General features: G+C 36.3%; 1 protein-coding gene across 2 annotated transcripts in view; it reads right to left on the reverse strand.

The window, feature by feature from the left end:
* Nucleotides 1-20,876, reverse strand: part of LOC142975882 (popeye domain-containing protein 3-like) — a 43,760-nt gene that overhangs the window by 18,649 nt on the left and 4,235 nt on the right. For both annotated transcript variants that reach the window (XM_076119004.1, XM_076119005.1), the window contains exon 2: nucleotides 10,001-10,158. In XM_076119004.1, coding sequence (XP_075975119.1) covers nucleotides 10,001-10,158 — 158 coding nt within the window. The remainder of the gene's footprint in view (nucleotides 1-10,000; nucleotides 10,159-20,876) is intronic.

Genomic DNA, 20,876 nt, shown 5'->3' on the forward strand with positions numbered 1-20,876 from the left:
TAATTGGATTATAAATTACTTATATTATTATCACTTTTAATTTCTCCCAAAAAAAAAAGGATTTAAAAAAAACTTAATTTCTGGAGGAGTCGTTTTGATAACATTCAGTAAATTTCTTGAATTTCTCCTATTTAGTTCTGAAGAACGTAAACACTTATAAAGAGTCTAGCTTTGTGATAACTAGCTGTTTGTTTCCAGAAGACAACATTGATAAACCAAATTAAGTAAACATTAACGATATACTTGAGATAGCAATACTATTAAAAGTTAATATACAGGTAAGAAATAGAAAGAGATGCTATGGACTTGAAAATAAAATCGGATGCGTATGTGACTGTTAAAAAAATGTCTTGTACAGATATAGAAATCTACTATACTAATTGAAGAGTTTGTTTGTTTGAACGCTAATCTCAGGAACTACTAGTCCGATTTGAATAATTCTTTCGGTGTTAGATAGACCATTTATCTAGGAAGGCTATAGGCTATGTATCATCACGGTACGACCAATAGGAGCAGAGTAGCAATAATTTTTTTTACAAAAACGGGGAAAATTTTGACCCATTCTCTCTTATTTACGCAAGCGAAGTTGCGCGGGTCAGCTATAAAAGATATAAAACATATCCACGTGCCTCGATAGAATTATTTCTAAACACATTACGGCCATAACAATAAGATATTAAGCGTAAAATTCCACATTTTGTGTGACGCCATCATTCATCTATGCTAAATTTCATGGTAATTTCACCTCTATTACTTTTTACGTAGGGGTTTATATTGAATATTGAAGATCTGGTTTTGAGTGACCTTAAAAACAAAAAAGGAGCGACGGGCTAGTAGGCTACGATCAACCGAAACAGGTAACAATATTCAAGGCTACCAACCCTACTTGAAGTTGGGTCGAATTCAATCTCGACATAAGAAATCTGGCGGACAAAGTAATGCATCAAAGGTAATCGACATCATTTATGAATTAGGAGAAAAAGACTAGATTCTGCTAGCGACTTTGTGCGGAAAAGATTTCCTAAAGTTAAAAAATATCATGTGTGTATGACGTAACCTAGTGTACTTAATGTCATCAAAATATGTTACGTAGTTTTTGCGTGAAATAGTAACAAATAAACACACACACACATACATACACAGTACTCATACCTTCTGAAAATCATTCACAGGGAGAACATTTTATCAAGGTGTACTGCTCATCACCTCTTCCAAGCAGAAACTTCGGATAATCGAACATAATCGGGACGCAAAAAGTAGCACAAAATAATGCATATTCCCAAGTAATTTGTATATAGTTTAAACGGGAAGAATAACCATTTAGTATCCAACTCTATTTTTTTAAACTGCTACTGCTAACGACTTACTTTAACGATCCTTTCTATACTGTTGCAAGGCATTCTCCTGATTAGAATACGCAGAATAAAGAGACACTACATGAGACTGTTAATTGGTTTATAAGATATGAGATTAACATAGTCTTGACAAATTACTAGACAATGCCGCACGAACATAACATAATGTAGTTATAGATCGGATGCGTAATGATTGTAAAGTAGTACTTTAATGTTGTTGAATAGGTTGAAGAAGAAAACAAGAGTTAATTAGATTTGGTTTTAATAAAACTACAAAACTATTTTTGTTCTATAAAGATTAGGTTTATTAGACAACACATATAGTAGTCTACAAGACACATAGTAATAAATTGAAAATCACTTAATTTTTGCATCTTAATAGAAATATCTACGCTATCCGGCGCCGATTCTGTTTACTAAAGAGCTAAAGAATCGGCTTCAATCCCATAAAATATCAGCCATAAAAAGAAAACAAAACGTAGAAACAACGCAACCCCAAAAGCCAACAGTACTTAAAACTCCACAGTTCAAAGACCCTCAATCATTGGGCCGCAGCTGCACAAAATACACTAAAAACAGGCCGAATCTCGGCACTTGCAAGTGAATTACATGTACGTACATAATATAAGCGTATTTTGTTCAAGGGGCCGTTTTGCAGCCGGTCCGTGGTTCGGTATCATTACGCAATGCGCCTGCGACACTGTCCAAGTGGCGAGTACCGTATGCCAATAATTTTGCTTTCAATGGACGATTCATTCACAAAAAACGAAACGAGTCAAGGTGAGCAACCAATTTTATGACCGTTGTTTTAATTTGCAATCGATTTGTTAATTAATCTGTTGTTTCAATTGAAAAATTGGATAGTTAGTGACCTTTTTGTAGACTATTTTTCCATTATGTGATTGTGAACATATGGTCAAGTCATCAACCTATTAAAATTACTGTCCTATTAGTGTGCATCGAGTCTGTTAAAAGAATTAACGAGTTCAAGCTTCAGTCTGCCACATGTGCGCGGGTGGTAAGTTCATAAAATAGAATAGAAACTTATCTTCATAATATGATATGAAGTTTATATTAATATGGGATTTGCTAGTATTAGTGATAACTATATCTGGTCTTCTATTTATCGGATAAAATCTATCTAAATTATTCTCCTAAAATGCTAAACAATCACTATACAAGATAACATACTCGTATGGTCGAATAATGATAAGTTGTTTACGTCTGTCAGCGACACGAAACCTTGATATGTTCCGGTTACAAAAGTGATAGTTTCTCGACCGAACAGACAATTAAATACGACAACAAACAAAATATACACCAAAATATGACTCCTCGTCAAAACTTTGTCGCGATAAAACTGAGTTTCTCATGATTTTATAACAGCTCATTTAACTTTTTAAATTGTCTCGTCGTTTTGAGCCCAACTTTCACGAACCTGGGGGAACTATACGCCGTTATGGACATTATTATGCCCTTTCAACGTTCAAAAATAATAAATCATTACTATCTATTGTATTGCGGTTTTCAGGTAAGATTAAAATTACCACATTACAAAGGAGCAACAAAGAGGTACCTCGCGAAGGGTCCAAAGGATTATCCAGACAGAGACAGTATCTACCTGAGATTTTTTCATATTATCACAGACCATTATGGCATGAATAATGGCAATACCTCCCTTAGGCGAGACGGTGCTGCTAATGAATATTTAATTGTTACGAGAGTCTAAAGAGCGTCTTAATGTCCTCTGACTAAGAAATACACTTCTTCTTTTTTCATAACATTTATGGACTTGCATGTGTACCTACTGCTTAGTATTTTGTAATTTCTATTTCGATATGGTACTGCACAAAATTAAACAATTGAACACACACACAAAGAGAATAGCAGCATTTTTCTCTTTCCAAAACACCCTTTGCCCACAGAAATAACCCTATCTTTATTTTACGACTAGTGTAACCGTCATATCTGAATCAGACAAAGTAACCCGTTCAAGTGAAAGGTGAACGATTGACCAAATACAATGCGTCACAGGTCTCACGCCGGCAGCTCCCTGCAAAGGCTGATATTGGGATTGTCAAAGCTTATTCAAGTGTAAATAGAATTTATGATTTATGAAGTAGACGTGTTAAAAGGAGTGTAGCGAATCGTTTGCCCGTTTGCTTGAAACTGTAGGAGAATTGACCATTCTAGCGTTAATATAAGACCTCTTATTTTGTAGAAATTCAAGCTTTTTAAAGAATTATAAAGTACAGACTGCTATTTCGAGAATCTTGTAATTGTAACTGATGAGTATTGAGATAATAATTCCCATTGTTTTCTTTGTTCTAACTGCCTATTCATTTATAAACATGAATACCTATTAATCGATAGAATCAAATGCTATCAAATTAAAACCCAGTAATTGGAAAACTGGAGAGCAGAATACGAATATTTTTCATTTGCTTGGCCAATTTTATCTTCTCAAATTTCGACCGGCAACACGTTACTACCCAACTAAATTATATTTCTTTGAAAAACTATATTTTCACGCTTCTCAAAGGTACCTTTAGTTCCATGAAGCTGGAAAATTCTAAAGAAAAGAATCGTCTGGACTCTTGTTATATGTTTTTATATCAAACCAATATTACGTAGGGGTTGGGGGTTGTTTTTGTTACAGATTGATACAAGAGCGGCTTATGGGCGTGATATGAAATCCTTACCATAGGGTAATTTAGGGATAAAGTTGCCGATTGTTTTATATCTACATATTTGTTGTATGTTATAGAAAACAAAAAGAAATACACAGATGACGTCGTCCAAAGGAAGATTGTGAGGAACGTACCAAGTGACGTTATCAGAATCTGGTCTCTGCCTACCCCTACGGGGAGAGGCGTAATTTTAGTTAGAGATACCCAAAAGTTCCAGCAATACTTTAAGAGTACGGACAATTTTATTGAATTTCTTATGTACTGCAATAAAAATGTCAAGCACCGCGTATGCACATATGTATAATACTTTGGTTACATGGATTTAAATTGTTCTAGCTAGTTTTGATGTTAATTGTACCTATATTTTTAATGCCGCCTTTATGGACAGCTTCAACTTTATTATTGTTCTTTATAATAGCTGGCATGACTTCAATTTAACAACGTTATATTCTCAACAGTCAGAAAATAACATAACAATTCTGTATATACTTGCAAAACATTATTTGAGAAGAATTACCGCGCTTGATGTATTGTTACGTGTACATTGACTGCTCCATGCACTCCCTTGGGTGCACTAGTAGCCACTAGGAGCCAGTGGAAGGCAAGACGAATGGAAATACTCGACACGCTGTATCGAAGTAACTCTAGCGATAAATATTGTGTGGTTGGAGCTTCGAACATTTAACAATGGAGATCAACATTTTTATACGAGAACTAGAAAGTATTACTGGAGCGTCAAACTATCTCGAAATGTCATTAAGGTTTTTGTCACATTTCATTAAATGTCTTGGTATACAAGTACCTACATGGCGTGCAGTAGTACGGCACGAAATACATGCTTAACAAGATAGGAGCCATAGTTGACCCTAAATGCAGACACTGCAATGAAGAACCAGAAACCACGAAACACATACTGTGCGATTGTGATGCTTTAGCAAGGAAAAAAATTGATCTTCTAGGATACGGTTACCCTAAACCAGAAGACTACAGGCTACAACCGATGAGGTGCATAGCAATGCTGTTAAGTTTTGCTCTGCCCCCCAACGTCTAGAGAAGCCAGGCATTAACTAGCACCCCCACCCTTAAGATAAGATAAGATATGACCTAGGTGGCAACTGCATTTGTTAGTTATATTCGTATTTCGGCTATTTTGGCAGCAGTTTTTAGCATGGAAAATCTATTTGAAAAATAACACTGTTTCTTTTGACTAGGCCTCTTTATTCTCCTAGTTAGAATACCGACAAAGCTGGCAAAATCCCTGTTCAATTCACTCGTGAGCCTTTATCAAAATAATACCAAACGACATTCATATACCCATCAATAACATTGAAATGATATCTGCAACAATACGGGTTAAGTCATTGTTCTCCAGTGGAAGATTACCGGCTATCATTATGATTGATGTGATGCAAGTTTATCCTTTACTAGCTGACCCGCGCAACTTCGCTTGCGTCCAATAAGAGAGAATAGGCGAAATTTTTCCCCGTTTTTGTAACATTTTTTACTGGTACTCTGCTCCTTTTGGTCGTAGCGTGATATATAGCCTATGTCCTTTCTCGGATATCAAAATATCTACATACCAAATTTCAAGCAAATTGGTTCAGTAGTTTAGGCGTGATTGAGTAACAGACAGGCAGACTGACAGAGTTATTTTCGCATTTATAATATTAGTATGGATTTAGGCATTCGGGACCGTCTCGGAGCGAGGGTAGGGTAAGGTTTAGTCAACAACTGGCTTGTCGCGGTTGTTTACTGCGGATTGTTCGTTCAAACAAGCTCAACTTGTGTAAACAGTCCTTACAGTGTTTACTTCAATGTATTGAGGTGCTTGCAGGCAATTGTACTAATGCTATCATGTCATTGGATGCGGGCATAGAAATGTTAGGTGCTATTCGAATCAGAGCTTATTCAATAATTTCAAATGTAGTGTAGCAAAAACAGCAATTTTGGCTGTCAAAATCTTTACCTTCACACATAACGATCTCTATTAATCCAGGTAGATTGAAAAACATCAATATCACCGGATAAATGAACACAAACTCGTAAATATATCCGGCTTTCTTCGAATCTCTAGAGATATTTTTCAGATAGATCATATTTATAAATAATGTTCTGCACTGATCGTAGATTCATAGCGTGAAAACGAAGGCTGTCTGCCCCCATATCCTCGCGATACGACTCCCGTGGGAAGTGACAGCCAGATCATAATCTTACCCGAAAACCACCGACTGTTCAAATACCCCATAAGCAAGATATTATACATTTATAACAGTCCATTATGTATGTATTCCCTTGAAACTTGAACTAATTAGACTCAATCCGAAGTAAGTACAAGTACAAAGCTGATAGCGAAAATCTACAGTTTAACTCTAAAATCCTGCTCTTGTTAATTAAAACCGGGATCTTGTAATCAGAAATCAAGCGTAGAGCTTCATACAATTTCAATTTTACTAGATGGAAATATTGGATCATGAGTATATTCTTTAGTCTCTGGTACCACCCAGGTAGGGAATAAAACGAAACTTACTATTGACCACCGGGGTGGTAAACGCCACTTATTAATGCCAACCACCACCCCGGTGGTGGCAAGCTCAAGGGTGGCAGATGGGAATAAACGAAAAAGACGTGATATTATGTATGGATGTTTGAGTATACAGTTCCCAACGTGAGACTATTATCTCATTTGATTTGTCCCAGTTTTACATCAGCGCCTTTAAGACATCGTAAACCAGACAATGTTGTCGTTAAAAATAAGTAGGAATACATTAAGATGCGATTCCGGTCAATGTGAGCCAGTTTTTATGTAACAGTTCAATGTTACTTGCTAAGAGAAATGACACTGTTCTTGTAATAAATTATGTAGGTATATCGCGGTGTGTGGGCAACCATATGGCGATACCATTTTAGGGAGTAATTGGTAGTTCAGCATAAATTCGTGTGGCCAGATTTTAAGTGCAGAGACAGGTGAGAAGAATGAGAATAATATTATAATTGGCTGCATGGAGACAACAGTTTTTACGTTTTGTAATAGGTAACTGCAAAAGACTGTCTTCTTAAAAGACTCTTTCATTCAGCAATAGTTGTATTTGTTAGTGGCTATATTTGATAGTTAAGTAGGTAACCTCTAAAATGTTCATATAACTTATTTTAATCAGTTACTTTGTATATTATAATGGCACAAAAGTTTATGTAGTAACTAACCACTTGTCTGCAAGTACTTCTTTTATTTTCTTATTTATCTCCTAAATGTGGCTAAAGTTAAGCAATGTTGAAGGCCCCCCGATAGATGTTTTTTCCAACATTTCAGCCTTATCAAGTCTTAACTTTTCGGTACGCCGGCGAAGAAATCCGACTTGATTCTAAATTAGTTTTTTTTTATTCGCAAAGCTTTAGCGAAATATAATTTGCAAGAAAAAAAGCTAATTTGGATGGATCTTATTTGGTTCGTTCAGCCTTATTTCCAACATATTCGTGTCGGTTTCTGGTCTAACCAAATGCGGCGCGATATCTTTTTTTTGCGGTGATGTGAATCTAATACCAGTTGTCAATATATCTGAGTATATTGGCAATTGAATTATCCATATAGGGAAATTTACGGCTGAAAAAATGTGATTTGATGTGCCTTAAGAGAGACGCAAACTTAATATGTTAAGCATTTGTTTTTTGACCTTTGCAATTTTATTTAACCTTGTCATTCAACTGATAAAGTATACAAGTTTTCTAGGCATACATATACATAATATTTCGTACTCTTAAAGTTTTACTGTAACATTTGGGTATCTCTAACTATAGTTTAAAAATAATACTTTATCTCGGGCCTAGGCATGCTCCAATCACAATAGGACAGCTCACCAAACAGGAGATATTGCTTACAACACTCTAAACGGCTCGCAATGAATCAGACGTCGGACGTTCAAACCAGTTCAACCTTAATGAAAAGATAATAATTAAAAAACAATACATTTAGCCTGCTCCTGATTCTTCTTCATATTACACTAATGAATACGAGAACGTAGACAAAATAAAATAAAATCTGAAGAGACTTAAGGAAACAATATAATCTAATACTGGTTGTAAATCGTGCGAACTATCGTCGCAGTGTACTTTCACTGAAACCTGAAACATATACGCAAACAAACCAGTTTATAGAATCCCCTCGTTAAACAAAGTACACAATTAACTGCATCACATTTACCGTTTAAGATAAATGCTCAGTACAATAACAATGTACATCATAGACATCAAGAAGTCTCACTGTTATCTGTACTGGAAAATCAGCACAAATCTCAACAAACACATGTTCAACGTACTGTTATAATTTTGCTTCGCAGAATCACTTTACTGTTGACTGATTTTTTGGGGTCATTTTGCATTCGTGACTCCGTGAATCCTTTGCACTGTAATTACAAGTGCCGATGACTGCTTCTTACTCTTCGACGGCAGTGCGAGCGAGACACCCAACTGACTCCGAGATTAGAAAGGGATGAGGATATTTGCTAAAAGATTTTCAGTGCTCGAGGCTGCGTCATAAGCTGATGAGATGTTTGATGTCTAAGTAGTTCGGATTACGAGACGAGAGTTCAAGCGTGAGTAACTTATGAACGTCACAGTTGAGTCCTTTTCAAACATGTTTTCGTTGAACTAGCACAACAAACAAATAACTACTAATTATATTGACTTAGCTAGAATTCCGAATAACAGAATGTTTAGTCATACACCTTATTTGGAAACAAGTCACAAAATTGCGTACATTTCAGACGTGTTTCAGTGGCCGGTATTGTACTCATGTCAAATCGACTTCAGAATAAAGCAGGGAAATTAATTAACTAACCTTGAATCAGATCGTTTTTGTGAAACACGATTAGTATTAAGTTTTTGTGAGTTTTTCTTCCACGCAAACAAATGGAATGAATGAAGAGTGTGACTATAAAAAAGGAAGCAATGTTTTTGGTTAACAACACGGAAGCAGAATATTTTGTGGGTTCTTTTAAAGATCAAATGGGAAGCCAAAGATCAGAAAACAGTAGAACAATATATGGGCGTATATTAAGTGAAATATTATCCGTGGAGTAATTAAACGAAGTTATGAACTAAAGCAGTAGGAAGGCGGAGGATAGATCGTTACTTGTGGGGGAGTTGCGGCTCACAGATTTGTGTTTGGCGTTCGTTCATTATTTCAGCATTCAGCTTTTTCCTCGCACACTAGACGACAATAACACTAGCTGTACAATACCTACCTATTATTAAAGGTGTCTTGTATCGCAAATCAGTAGATAGCTAATTAGATAGTCGAGTAGTCATTATATTCAGTCAAAGCACGCGAATAGCTGATCGCTAAGGAAATCGTTTTAAAGTGTACATATTTTTAAATGTCAAAGAGTTCTTTCAGATACTTATCTATAGCACCGTCTCGATTCAGTTACAACTGAAACTTAGCACAGACAAAAGCAATAACTGTTAGTTGCAACAAGCCGTTTACTGCAGTCTTTTTCTAAAAGGACACATTAGGCGAACACGTGTAATGCAGACAGAAAATCCGTAACAATTAGTCTATTGTCTTTTGACGGCTGAATTTATTTCAGTTTCTTAAAAATAATTGTGGCTGCAGACGCTGTAGTACACTGATAGATCGCAACTGGGGCTTACTTTAATCGTTGCTTCCAAAAGACGGAGACTTTAATACAACGTTACCATCCACCTATGATTCAGCTTAGCCAAATGTTGCCATCTCACTTATGCTCAGTTTCTGGAGCACATTTAGCGGTAGTTTATCTATTCAAACTGTCATTTTTATATGAGCATAAACACTATTGAATAGATAAACTACCGCTTAATATACGTCAGAACCGGGCATTAAACCGCTGACAAGTTGAGAACAACTGGCTATAAGCAAGTCTGTTGTATTAATGGCACACGCTATTTTCGCGCGTTCCTTTTTTCATTCATCATACTCACTTGCCAGAGAGCACCAGGGAGAGGCTGTCGACCTTGGTGACTTTCTCGTGCGCGTACAGCTCGTGGCACTTGAGGTGTCGAACGTTGCGCATGCACATCAACACGCGACGGAACTGGCGCCGGGAGACGCGCAGCGGTTTGAAGAGTGCTACGTATACCTGGTGGAAGAAAAATATATGTTTCTTATTGGGATAAAAATAAAAAAATCTAGAACTAAGGCTCCGCTGTCTGTCCGTCCGTCTGCGTCTGTCCCTCTGTCACCGGACTGTATCTCAATAATCGTAATAGCTTGGAAGCTAACATTTTCACCGATTTATGTATAGTTACTAAAAAAATAATTAACAAAATATTAAGTCTATTTTCCTATTTTTTACCGTAGTATGCATACGTAAATATTCATTTAAGTATACATACAACAGTTTTATTGTCTGCTGTTGGACGCAGGTCTTCAAAAAGAGAAATAAGGAGTAACTAAGTTGTGTCTTCCTAAACTAGTTACTTAACATCGGTGACTCAAATCGTAAAAGAAAGGATTGCGTAATAATAATTAAAAGAATATTACAAAACTAGTTTTTTCAGTGTGTTTAAATATCAAAAGCGAAATTAAAAATATTAATTATGAATCAAATTACCGTTGCAAATCTGAATGAAAGTTGCACGGGCAAGTCTACAATTAAAACTACTCACCTTACAATGTCATAAGACGGTAAGCTGATAAATCAATTAGGGTATTAGTGAACGCAATTAGACTCAACTAAGTTGTCAGAGGCTGGAGACCAACTTCAAAGTTGCCGGTACGCTAACTAGTTCCCCACCGAAGTTCAGACAATGCGACGTCGCTTTATATTCAATTGCAATCAGGTATATTATATTATTCTGGAAGTTGTCTCCTCAAAACTGACCAAAATAGACCAAAGGGGCGACTCGGAATTCTCAGTTTTGACCGCTTGTTATAGTTGCAACAAAGTTTCGTGCTTATTATGATGCAGTACGAATATAATGCCGACAAACGTTATGTAGTGGTGAAATACTAAATTCAAAGTCTCAGTTCTTTTCTGGTAGAACTTCCAAATTTGTGCCTTCAGACCAATTGGCCAGCTCATTGAATGTATTACATGAGTAAATTAGACATTAGACAACATCTGGATAACTATATATATATATCCCAATGATTTGGTCTAAAAAGTTGTGCACAGATCTAAATTCTAAAAAAAAATATCTCTCCATCAGCCTAGATTAGACATTTTATACTGGACGAGAACAGTAAATCGCAGTGACAAGTTGCTAGCCCATCGCGTACATACACTGGCCTATTTCCGACACATGAGTGACAACTGCGCAACTATATGTACTGTATAATATTGTATGACAGCTTTATGTTTAGACTGACAAGATTTTTCTAGTTCCTTGACGCACGGAATAAATATGCGGGGAGAATAAATGTAGGTAGAACAGAAACCGGGTGTGCGATAGTCAGGCGAGGACAAATCGGTAGCAGTGAGTAGTGACTCGAAACAAAAGATGAGTAGTTGTGAATAATCAGGGGGCACGGAAGTGCCCCCGCAAGTCGAGCAAAAAAAAGCGGCACGGCCGTACCATCCTTTTCTCGAAGCAATTCGGGCTATTTTTGACACCCCTATAATTTCGTTGTGGATAAAACAAGAAGCCTGGATTTTCAGCAACTAATTAGTCATTGTATAAACACGGTATATTTAAAATTTCAGTCAATTTGAACCAGTAGTTTAAGAATGACAACTTGTTAAAATTTTGAATTTTGTCACTCACTGATTCACTGACTCACTGACTCACCGATCATCAAAAGTCTAAGGTACTTCTAGCAGACTTAGAAGCTTTAAATTTAGAATACAAATAGGGTTTAGTGTCTTAATCATGGGAAAAATTTAATATTTTCTAATTTCGGTCCAGTTTTCTAAATACACCAACTGCAACAATAACTTTGTAATCCTATATAAATGTATAAGATTACAAGGTTACATTTGCAGTTAATGAATTATTATTACTGTAGAAAATAAAATAAATAGGTGTAAATAGGTACCTACTATATGAGGCATAACGGGAGGGGGTATAGGGTGGGTAAGGGTGTTTAGCCCATGAAACTGAACAACATACCCATAGGAAAATATGTTGAATTATGAAAAAAAAAAACGTCTTTCCATACAAATTGGACTTGTGTTCGCTCTACAAAAAGAAGTGAGATGCCACCAAAACATTCTGTAAAAACCTCAAGTCTCGCCGTAAAAAGTGGTGAGATCTAAGTAATACCAAGTCGATTAATCTATTTAGTCTCTACTTAAAGGACCTTCTGTCTTAAGTTATTACGTATGTTATTATCATGCCAATTAAAAAAAAATACCTTTAAAACAAATAGATCGACTTGGTCATCGCAAGAAAACACAAATTCGCCATTAACATTTTAGGAGCATTAACTTCTCGTCGTGCTGTGTAGTGTGATACATACTAATAATTAAATCATGCGATGGCCAGGTCGGTCTATTTGTTTTAAAGGTATTTTTTTTTAATTAGCATGATAATAACATACGTAATAACTTAAGACAGAAGGTCCTTTAAGTAGAGACTAAATAGATTAATCGACTTGGTATTACTTAGATCTCACCACTTTTTACGGCGAGACTTGAGGTTTTTACAGAATGTTTTGGTGGCATTTGTATTACCAGTAAGTATTTAAGATAGTTTTCTTTATAAAGCTGCCGTCGACTTTGCACCCACTGATGCGAGTTTAATAATCATCAGCAAGCAGGTGCATGCAACAAAATTGGAAACGATAAGAACGCAAATTTCCCCGAGGCTGCACAATAATAAATTTTAATTTATCTCAACGCCATAATGCAATTTACTTATCACAACAAACAGACGCCGAAGCACCTTGACTAGTTAACGACTTACGTATAAATACGCTTAAAGCATTTAAATTTTGCAAATAATTACATAAAAGATCACAAGACATACTAAGGATGGGTGTCACTCAAGTAAAAATGAGAAATATTAACTGGTGAAGGGTTGGGTAATGTGATGCCCAAGTGGGGTATCTCCTGTCATATTAAAAAGGAAATCCAATCCCTTAACTTGAACTTTAGCTAAGCAACACAACATCTGTTGTTTGCTGGATATTGGCGAACAGACTTCGAAATTTCAATTGTTCCAGTGGTCTTATATTTTCCCTGTAATGTCTTTTTCTAAGATAACAGTTACAAATTATCTGCTTTGCCGCCCGAATTTCAGGGACGTTAGGGTATAACATTTTCAAAAATTATCTTATCTTTCTAAGTGCGGCTTAAGATTCGCAATCATGAAAAATCCATGCTCTCAAAACCAAACATTTCGTCACATCGCAAAAACTAACGCACGATCGACAAACATTGACTCACTTTGATTTTTTATCAAATAAATATGTAATATTACATTTTAAATAAAGTTTCATATGACACAGGTCAATATTTACAGACGGCGAGTAAACACCAGGCGTGGCGGGCGCGCGAGATGAATATTTTTCTCCTCGGAACAGATACAATAGCGCCGAACAATATGGCGCTCGGAATTTCGCCATTCTCTAAAAAGGTTCTATTGTTTTCCCTCTATCCGTGGCGGAAGTGCAGCTGCGCTTTTGCTGGATTAGGCCGATTAAAACGTTCAAAATATGGTTGTCTTAACTCTTAAGAAACCTTTAATAAACAATACACAAAACTCGTGCCCGTAATTAGAGGCTTCCTGAAGATAATTATTGTTAAGTTAAGCATTTGATACCCGGATGAAATCCAGTACCAGGATCACTGAACTCCGACAGAAAACCGACCTACATTTTAAATTGTTACTTATTTTTGTACCCGCAAGAGTCACGAAGTAATCTAGCCGTCTGGAGTCTAGGATTAAGTCAGCGGTCCAAAAATACTTTGTTCAGCAATTACTCACATTGTGAATAATGGTTTTAGTGCACATATGGTAATTGTAGGAGAACATTAACTGGGTGGGCTAGCCGTGGTCGAAGCTATAAATAGTATTCCCAGAGATGCTGCTTGCTTATTAATTCGCTTCTCGGAAATTTTTGTCGACGAGCTCAAGTTACTTAATATACACGACTGCATTTGAAGACGCGATGATTACAATGAAATATGACGCTCAAAGATAACAATTCGCTTGTTTATGCATTACGAGTACAAATTAGTATGAAACGTTCGAAACACATTGAAATAGTGCCGCTATTTTTTAAAGAATGTATCATTCTTCCGTTTGGCAATGACCTTAATAGCTTGATTACACGTGATTCATGATTAGCGATAATATTATTTGTTTGAAAGATTTAATCCGTGATACCGTTTGATTAATGCATGTAACGCGAGATAAGAAAATCCGTAAGAGCATAGTTCAAGAATGATAATTTCTCACAAAGGTTAATACGACCACAGCCCGGTTTTACGAGGTATCAATATTTATATGATTGAAGGTAATTCTATACATCCGAGTTACGTAAATATTTACGCTTGCATCGCAAAATAGTAGCGTACGTTTTGCGTCAAATATACATTATTTTGATCGGCTGTACCAGCATAATGCACACGTGTTTTCCGGTCGGCATTCTTCATAAATGTTTTGATATCAACGATTGATTTGGCAAATTAATGTATTACCTTGGTGAGTTAGTAGCGGTTGTGTGCTCCAAAACGCTGTAAAGCAATCTATCTGGCGAACAATGTAATAATTTGAAGCAACCAGAGCCTGGGCTGTAACCGCATTTTAATGTAATCAAAGAAGGGCTCCAATTCTGCGGTATTTAAGAGCTTGCCTTTAAATTGGAGGGCCGACAATTTTAGAAATTGTGGCTATTTCGTTATAGCTGGCCGAGTTGTCTAATGGAACATTGATGGGGTGTAACAGTCAAGCGACGTGAGGACGTGACGCCAGGAGGGAGGGTATCGAATACAAATTAAATGTAAACACGAGCTGAATCTATCGGCGATGCAAACACACGACACAAACAGTATTACTAGCCTGGTGTTCGTGATCGGTGATCTGCTTTGTTAGTATGCAGACACACTAACTGGACGTTTTTCACAGCACGCTTGCAATCACAGATTTTTTTATTTACGACTTCTTTAAAAATACACCAATAATGAAGTTACAGTTAGACATATAAGCAAGTGCTAACCAATTCAGCAGTTCACCACAACGCAAATACTTTTTTAGCCGCACCATATTTAAACCGTGTTACATTTAATAATATTTCGATTAAACAGAATGGCCAGGAGTTTCTTGCCAGATCTTTTCATTGGCCCTTCCTTCCAAACTGGCAGTAAACTCATTTTCTTTATCATTGACTATCATAGGTGCCAGCATTTGACCTTATTTAATAAATGATGAAAAAAATAATAGAAACCAAGCAAGTAATGGGTAAAATGCTACCACATCATGAAATACGGATAGTACAAGAACTATATCATTACATGTTAAACAGCGGTGTATACGGACTTCTAACTATGGCGGCGTCAATGCAGATAAGTTGTTGGAAATATATTCCCTTGTAGAGATAGCAGCTGCAGTGATTATGACATCAACTATGAATGTTGGTAGGTATTGATTAGTTATCATATTACGTGTGACCACTCATTTGTGGGAATGTAATGGCATTACATAGATAGTTTAATTTAAAATTGTTACGGATACAATTACAAGTGTTTTAGTAGTACTACGATAGTCGGTGGGGTTGTCTGTCACAGTTTTAAAATGGCTAGAGCTTAGATAATGTTAAGCGGATAGCCATTTTCTAGCTAGCCGCTTCCAAAGTTGCTGAATTCACTGATTTTTACGCAATCGTCAATAGCTATGAGCGCCTCTGTACGATAGTCCAAATCAAACGCTCGAATTTGACTAGCAAATAAAACGGCAAAAAACTTATTCCAAAAAATATCCTGTTCTGCATACAAATAGGATTTGTTTTTTCGGTCCAACATTTATTGTTAGATTTTAGTGTTCCAGGTAAAATGAGAGAACGAAATTGCTATCAGATCGTTACCGGTAAAAGCTGACCGAGACGGTCGTTAAAATTGGATCCCGATAAACCTATTTCCTTTAAAATAGTACAGATAGGTAGCTGAGTAGAAGCACCGCCATTTTTTGTTTTAAAACCTAAATTGAATCACACGGTAAGTGAAATAAGTGGAGAAATTTTAAAGCAGTAGAGAAACCAAGTTGCTAACCACGCCGTGAATAGCTTTTAGTTCGAAGGTAGAACTAAATATTTTGATTCATTCTGAAATGGGAGTACAGGCGTGTTATAATAACAGTAGCTGATCGGAATGCTCCAATTTTCCTAATAGATTTAGTCACAAATTGGTATGCAATGCATCATCAAAAATGCTCTATTTCAACCACTGACAGTGATACAATACCGTAATTATTTTTCCTGTTTTTTACCGTATCATATATTCTACTAGCTTGTTCACGACTAATAAGGTCGTGCTAATGACTCCAACGACGTTCACAAAACTATGATAAAAAACCAGTTCCCATATTACATGTCGATATCATTAACATCATTTAACGTAACAACTGTAATAGCATTACTAATTAAATACAGTTGTAAATGGCTACGGTACTTGATACTGAGGATTTCTTACAAGAAAAATTGTCTCCTCGAACTAACATGACGAATCGTTTTAATTTCCCTCGAGGGTCGAGAAGAACGGTTTACACATTTCTCTGGTTGTTAGTTTTCAAGCAATAAGAAAGCACTGTGATTTACTATGATTTGAAAAGCCGTGCATCATTTTTAATCCTAGCTTGAGAAATATCCTGAATTTTACCAACATTCATCACTGTCTTATATAAGTGTCTACTACGAATATGACCAAAGAAGCAACGTAAAATGTATTATAGAGCAACATAATATTTTGCGGTGATATAAACTGCAACAGTTGCCAACAAGACTATTAGAGCAGCGACTGTGATTTGCATAATGTAGGTATCATGTGCAATCAGGGACACCTGAAATCTACATTGAATATCAAACTGCATAGATTACCCTAAATTGACTCTTTATCTACACAATCTAATCTACAAGACCTTTAAATGATTGATTGACCAATTACTCAATAACTGTTACTTTCAATATAATAAACAAGTACAAAATTGCTTCGAAACTTTAGCGGGGAAGTTGTAAATTGTATCAGCTCCCGTTCGTTTCGAAGACAAAGCTGAAAAAACTCCGGCAAGAGTATTCCATTGTGATGTAATTAATATTGACAAAAACAATATCGGCATTGAGAGCTAGAACAATAACCATCGACTGAGAAAGCCGTGAACTGACAATGTACCGTTTTCCATTCAATGGAAACCTAATTATTTATTTCCCTTTGATTCTATGGGAGCTGTTGAATGGTACAGATATGCGACCATAACGCCCGTTACAACCGCTTATACGCTCGAAATAGGACCGATGCTGATAAAAATCGCACGATTTATTTTATTCTCACTATATCCTTCTAAGAAAGGCTTAGGGAAAGGTCACTGTTAAAAGCATTATTGGTCCATTTCACTTACATGATAGGTATAAAGACATTGTGGAACAAATGCGCAAAGTTGTCAAGAATAATATTCTGCAACGTAAAAATTGTATTCGCATAAAAATAGGAGATCAAAATGATTCAGTTAGCAATAACCGGAATCGGACAGCAGAAAAAACAAGAAAGGTGCGATTGAAAAGATGCATCTGATCCGTACCCGCACTTGACTCCGTCAGACGGTTTATTGCCATCCTCACAAAGCGGGCAGGTAGTGAACCCTAGCAAAAAATCTCAGACAAATACTATTCACTGGCGTCAGTCGAGACAGTAAATTTTAAACAAAATATAAGTTATACACAAACACGGTTATCGTTATTCAAAACGACGTTGGAAAACAAACAAAACTTGTGGAAATATGAATGTGTACTTTCAAAATTCAGCAGCCAGCAATATCCAATTCTGCACTCTTTCAAATGCGACGGTTCTGTTGAATAATTTCGTTCAGTTTGACAGTGGAATCGTAGCGGCTGCACATTTTACTTTATATGGTGAAATGCCGGGTTATTGTGTGAGAAAACTTTGAACGCCAGCTGATTTCCTGATCACGTCCTTTGAATAAACTATGAGGATTCCGTAATAATTTCACGAACTATCAACGGCCTCTTCAAATGTATAAGGTGTCATCAATGGGATTTTTGCTAAAAAGTGCTACAAGCAAAGAGTAAATCTATATACATATAGGCTTCCGGCTGATAAGATATTCCAAAGATCAAGAGCTCTGCAAGCAATGTCGATAATTCCTGAGCCCAATTACAATAATTTCAACTATAACCGAAGTTGGTTATTGAAATAAAACGTGTGACAGCGATATCGGGGCGCACCAATAAACCAATCACGTTATTGTACCGCGTATCTGTACAGTGTACTATAGGTACTGTAAGCAAAGCAATATCGCCATCACATTTAGGGTGCATACACCTTTGCATAAAATCAATAGCTTCGTTACTAACACCTCGGCTGCGGTCGCGTCACGTGACGTACCGATACAACACTCATTACTCAAAGAATTCACACCAATACACATTTCTGCTACAATTATTTTCATTAAGAAAACCAGACCTCGTAAGGAGCGGTTGCTAAGGCAATATCCCATGTATCTAACTTGTCATACAAGAAAACATTTCTTATAAAATATTGTAATAAATACTTAAGTGAGGCTTTATGTCCTCACTCCATCAAATTCCGAGGTCTCTCAGATATTAAACCGACGACAGACTGTTCTCAGAAGCGACACAAAGACGTTACAGTGGGCGGATTAAAATGATTATTCGCCACCTGTTATGGCTGAATTTTTAAATTATTTAGCCGAAATTGTTGCCCGCCGGGCGAGTGCGGCGTGGAGAAGCGATTATACAAGTAATTCCAATTGTTTACACGTATATCAGCAGGATGACGCAAGTGTAGAAAGTAGGTGTTAAATAACTATACATTAGCTTCTAATGCTCAACAAACTGGGTTTTGTTTACGCGATATAATTAAAAACGCGAGTATTATATATCGCATTATAATAATTATTTCATAATACGGTACTTATCCAAGAATCTAGGCTTACAAAATTCCAAAACTAGTAATAACTAAGTGCTGTTAGTTACCTAGAAAAATAAAGTCATCGCTTTTGTTTTTACATAAATCCGTAGACTTGCTCTTAAATTCTATGAAGCTGCAATATTGCAGAGTGGACATTGGCTATGTTTTATTCAATTTTATACGAACAAAGCCGCGGCGGCGTGTTAGACTTCAATAAAATTACATTTAAAAGCTTTTCCTAGGCCACCGCTTCTTAGTTTTACAGATTTTATTTTATATTGTTTGTATTCTTTGCCGAGTAAGTATTATGTATATAAAGGTTTACGTCACATTTGATGGAATACATTGTCATATAACATCGCGAATCAGACCAAACAACATTAAAATTCAAATCTAGCCAGTCGTACTTCTTTTTGCAGCTGAAAGGTCAGATTCTCAGCTTTTAAGCTATTATGTAAGATATTTGAAATGCTGCCAAATTCCGAAACCTATACGACCGAGTCACGAACAAGTAGTACACAACGCAGCCTCAAAATCTTTTATAAATAAACAACTTTTTCGATATAAAACCCTTGAGAAGATGTTCGAGAGAATATTCCAAGAAGTTTATAAAAAGAAAGATCAGAGATATTCTGTATATTACTTAGATAGTTTGGAAGTTGTCCGCTCCGTCACACAAATGTGAAACTTTAAGTACGTTTAACCCTCGATGGGTGGCAAGTGGTGCGATGACGTCACTCTGAAAGGGCATTCACATCGTCTTGCCCCACTGACCTGTACTGAAAGGACCGTAGCGTTTCTAACTATTAATCCCCCTTCGAATTGCGGTTAGCTAAAGTTTTAAATTCAAATCTCCATCGTTCATCAAACGGCGACATTGATTTAATATTGAAAACTGTGATTTGATTATCGCTCCCCGATTGCGCGGATAGTTGGAATGAGAAATTCCAGATCGTTACCTTGGAATATTCAAAGTATCGACAGTGAACAGACGTCCCTACAATATCGTGTTTCATCTCCAGCATTAAATCAGTCTGTTTTTGAACATTAACGACTTTTTAAATACAATAATTACCTTGCAGAAATGCAATTTGCGTTGATTAATTACCGCTGATTGAGGTTGAACGCCGTTGTTATGTGCTTCTAAATATAACTACTTTATAAATAATAGTGTAAATAGAAAGCAACGCGTATAAGAAAAATAAATTCTATACTAAAGTCGAAGAAAGTCCTACTTCTAGTTACTGTTTGTTCCCTTATTTTGGGGCAACCTAAATGCCCTTTTTGTTAACAAATCACGTTCATAAACGGCCTACACGTACCGAAAGGTCTTTATGCTATTAGGGAGAGGCGAAACAGAGAAATAATCACATAAAAATATAAACACTAAGAATAAAACCGGAAAAATTAGCATAACTAAAGAATGAGTGATGAGTCACTGTAAATTGAGATTTACAATAACTAAGGCCCCTGCGTAATACGCTAAAGGTCATTAACCTATTTTTGTAAAAAAAAACCCTTTCGTACCACGAAATCAAAGGCCAATAGACTGATATGCATCGCCCCAACTACCCTGTGTCTATCGACTTATGAATCCAATATGATTCATGCTTAGGGCGGTCATATTTTAAAGGGGTTTCGCGAAAATGTGTAGGGGTCGTAAGTACTTACGATATACGTACGATAGGCGTATTCTGCCTACCCAAGGGACAAATGTATGGATGGCGTGATGGATTAAAAAATAAGGAAGTTAT

The sequence above is a fragment of the Anticarsia gemmatalis genome, chromosome 10 (genome assembly GCF_050436995.1).
Source record: "Anticarsia gemmatalis isolate Benzon Research Colony breed Stoneville strain chromosome 10, ilAntGemm2 primary, whole genome shotgun sequence".
Lineage (NCBI taxonomy): Eukaryota > Metazoa > Arthropoda > Insecta > Lepidoptera > Erebidae > Anticarsia > Anticarsia gemmatalis.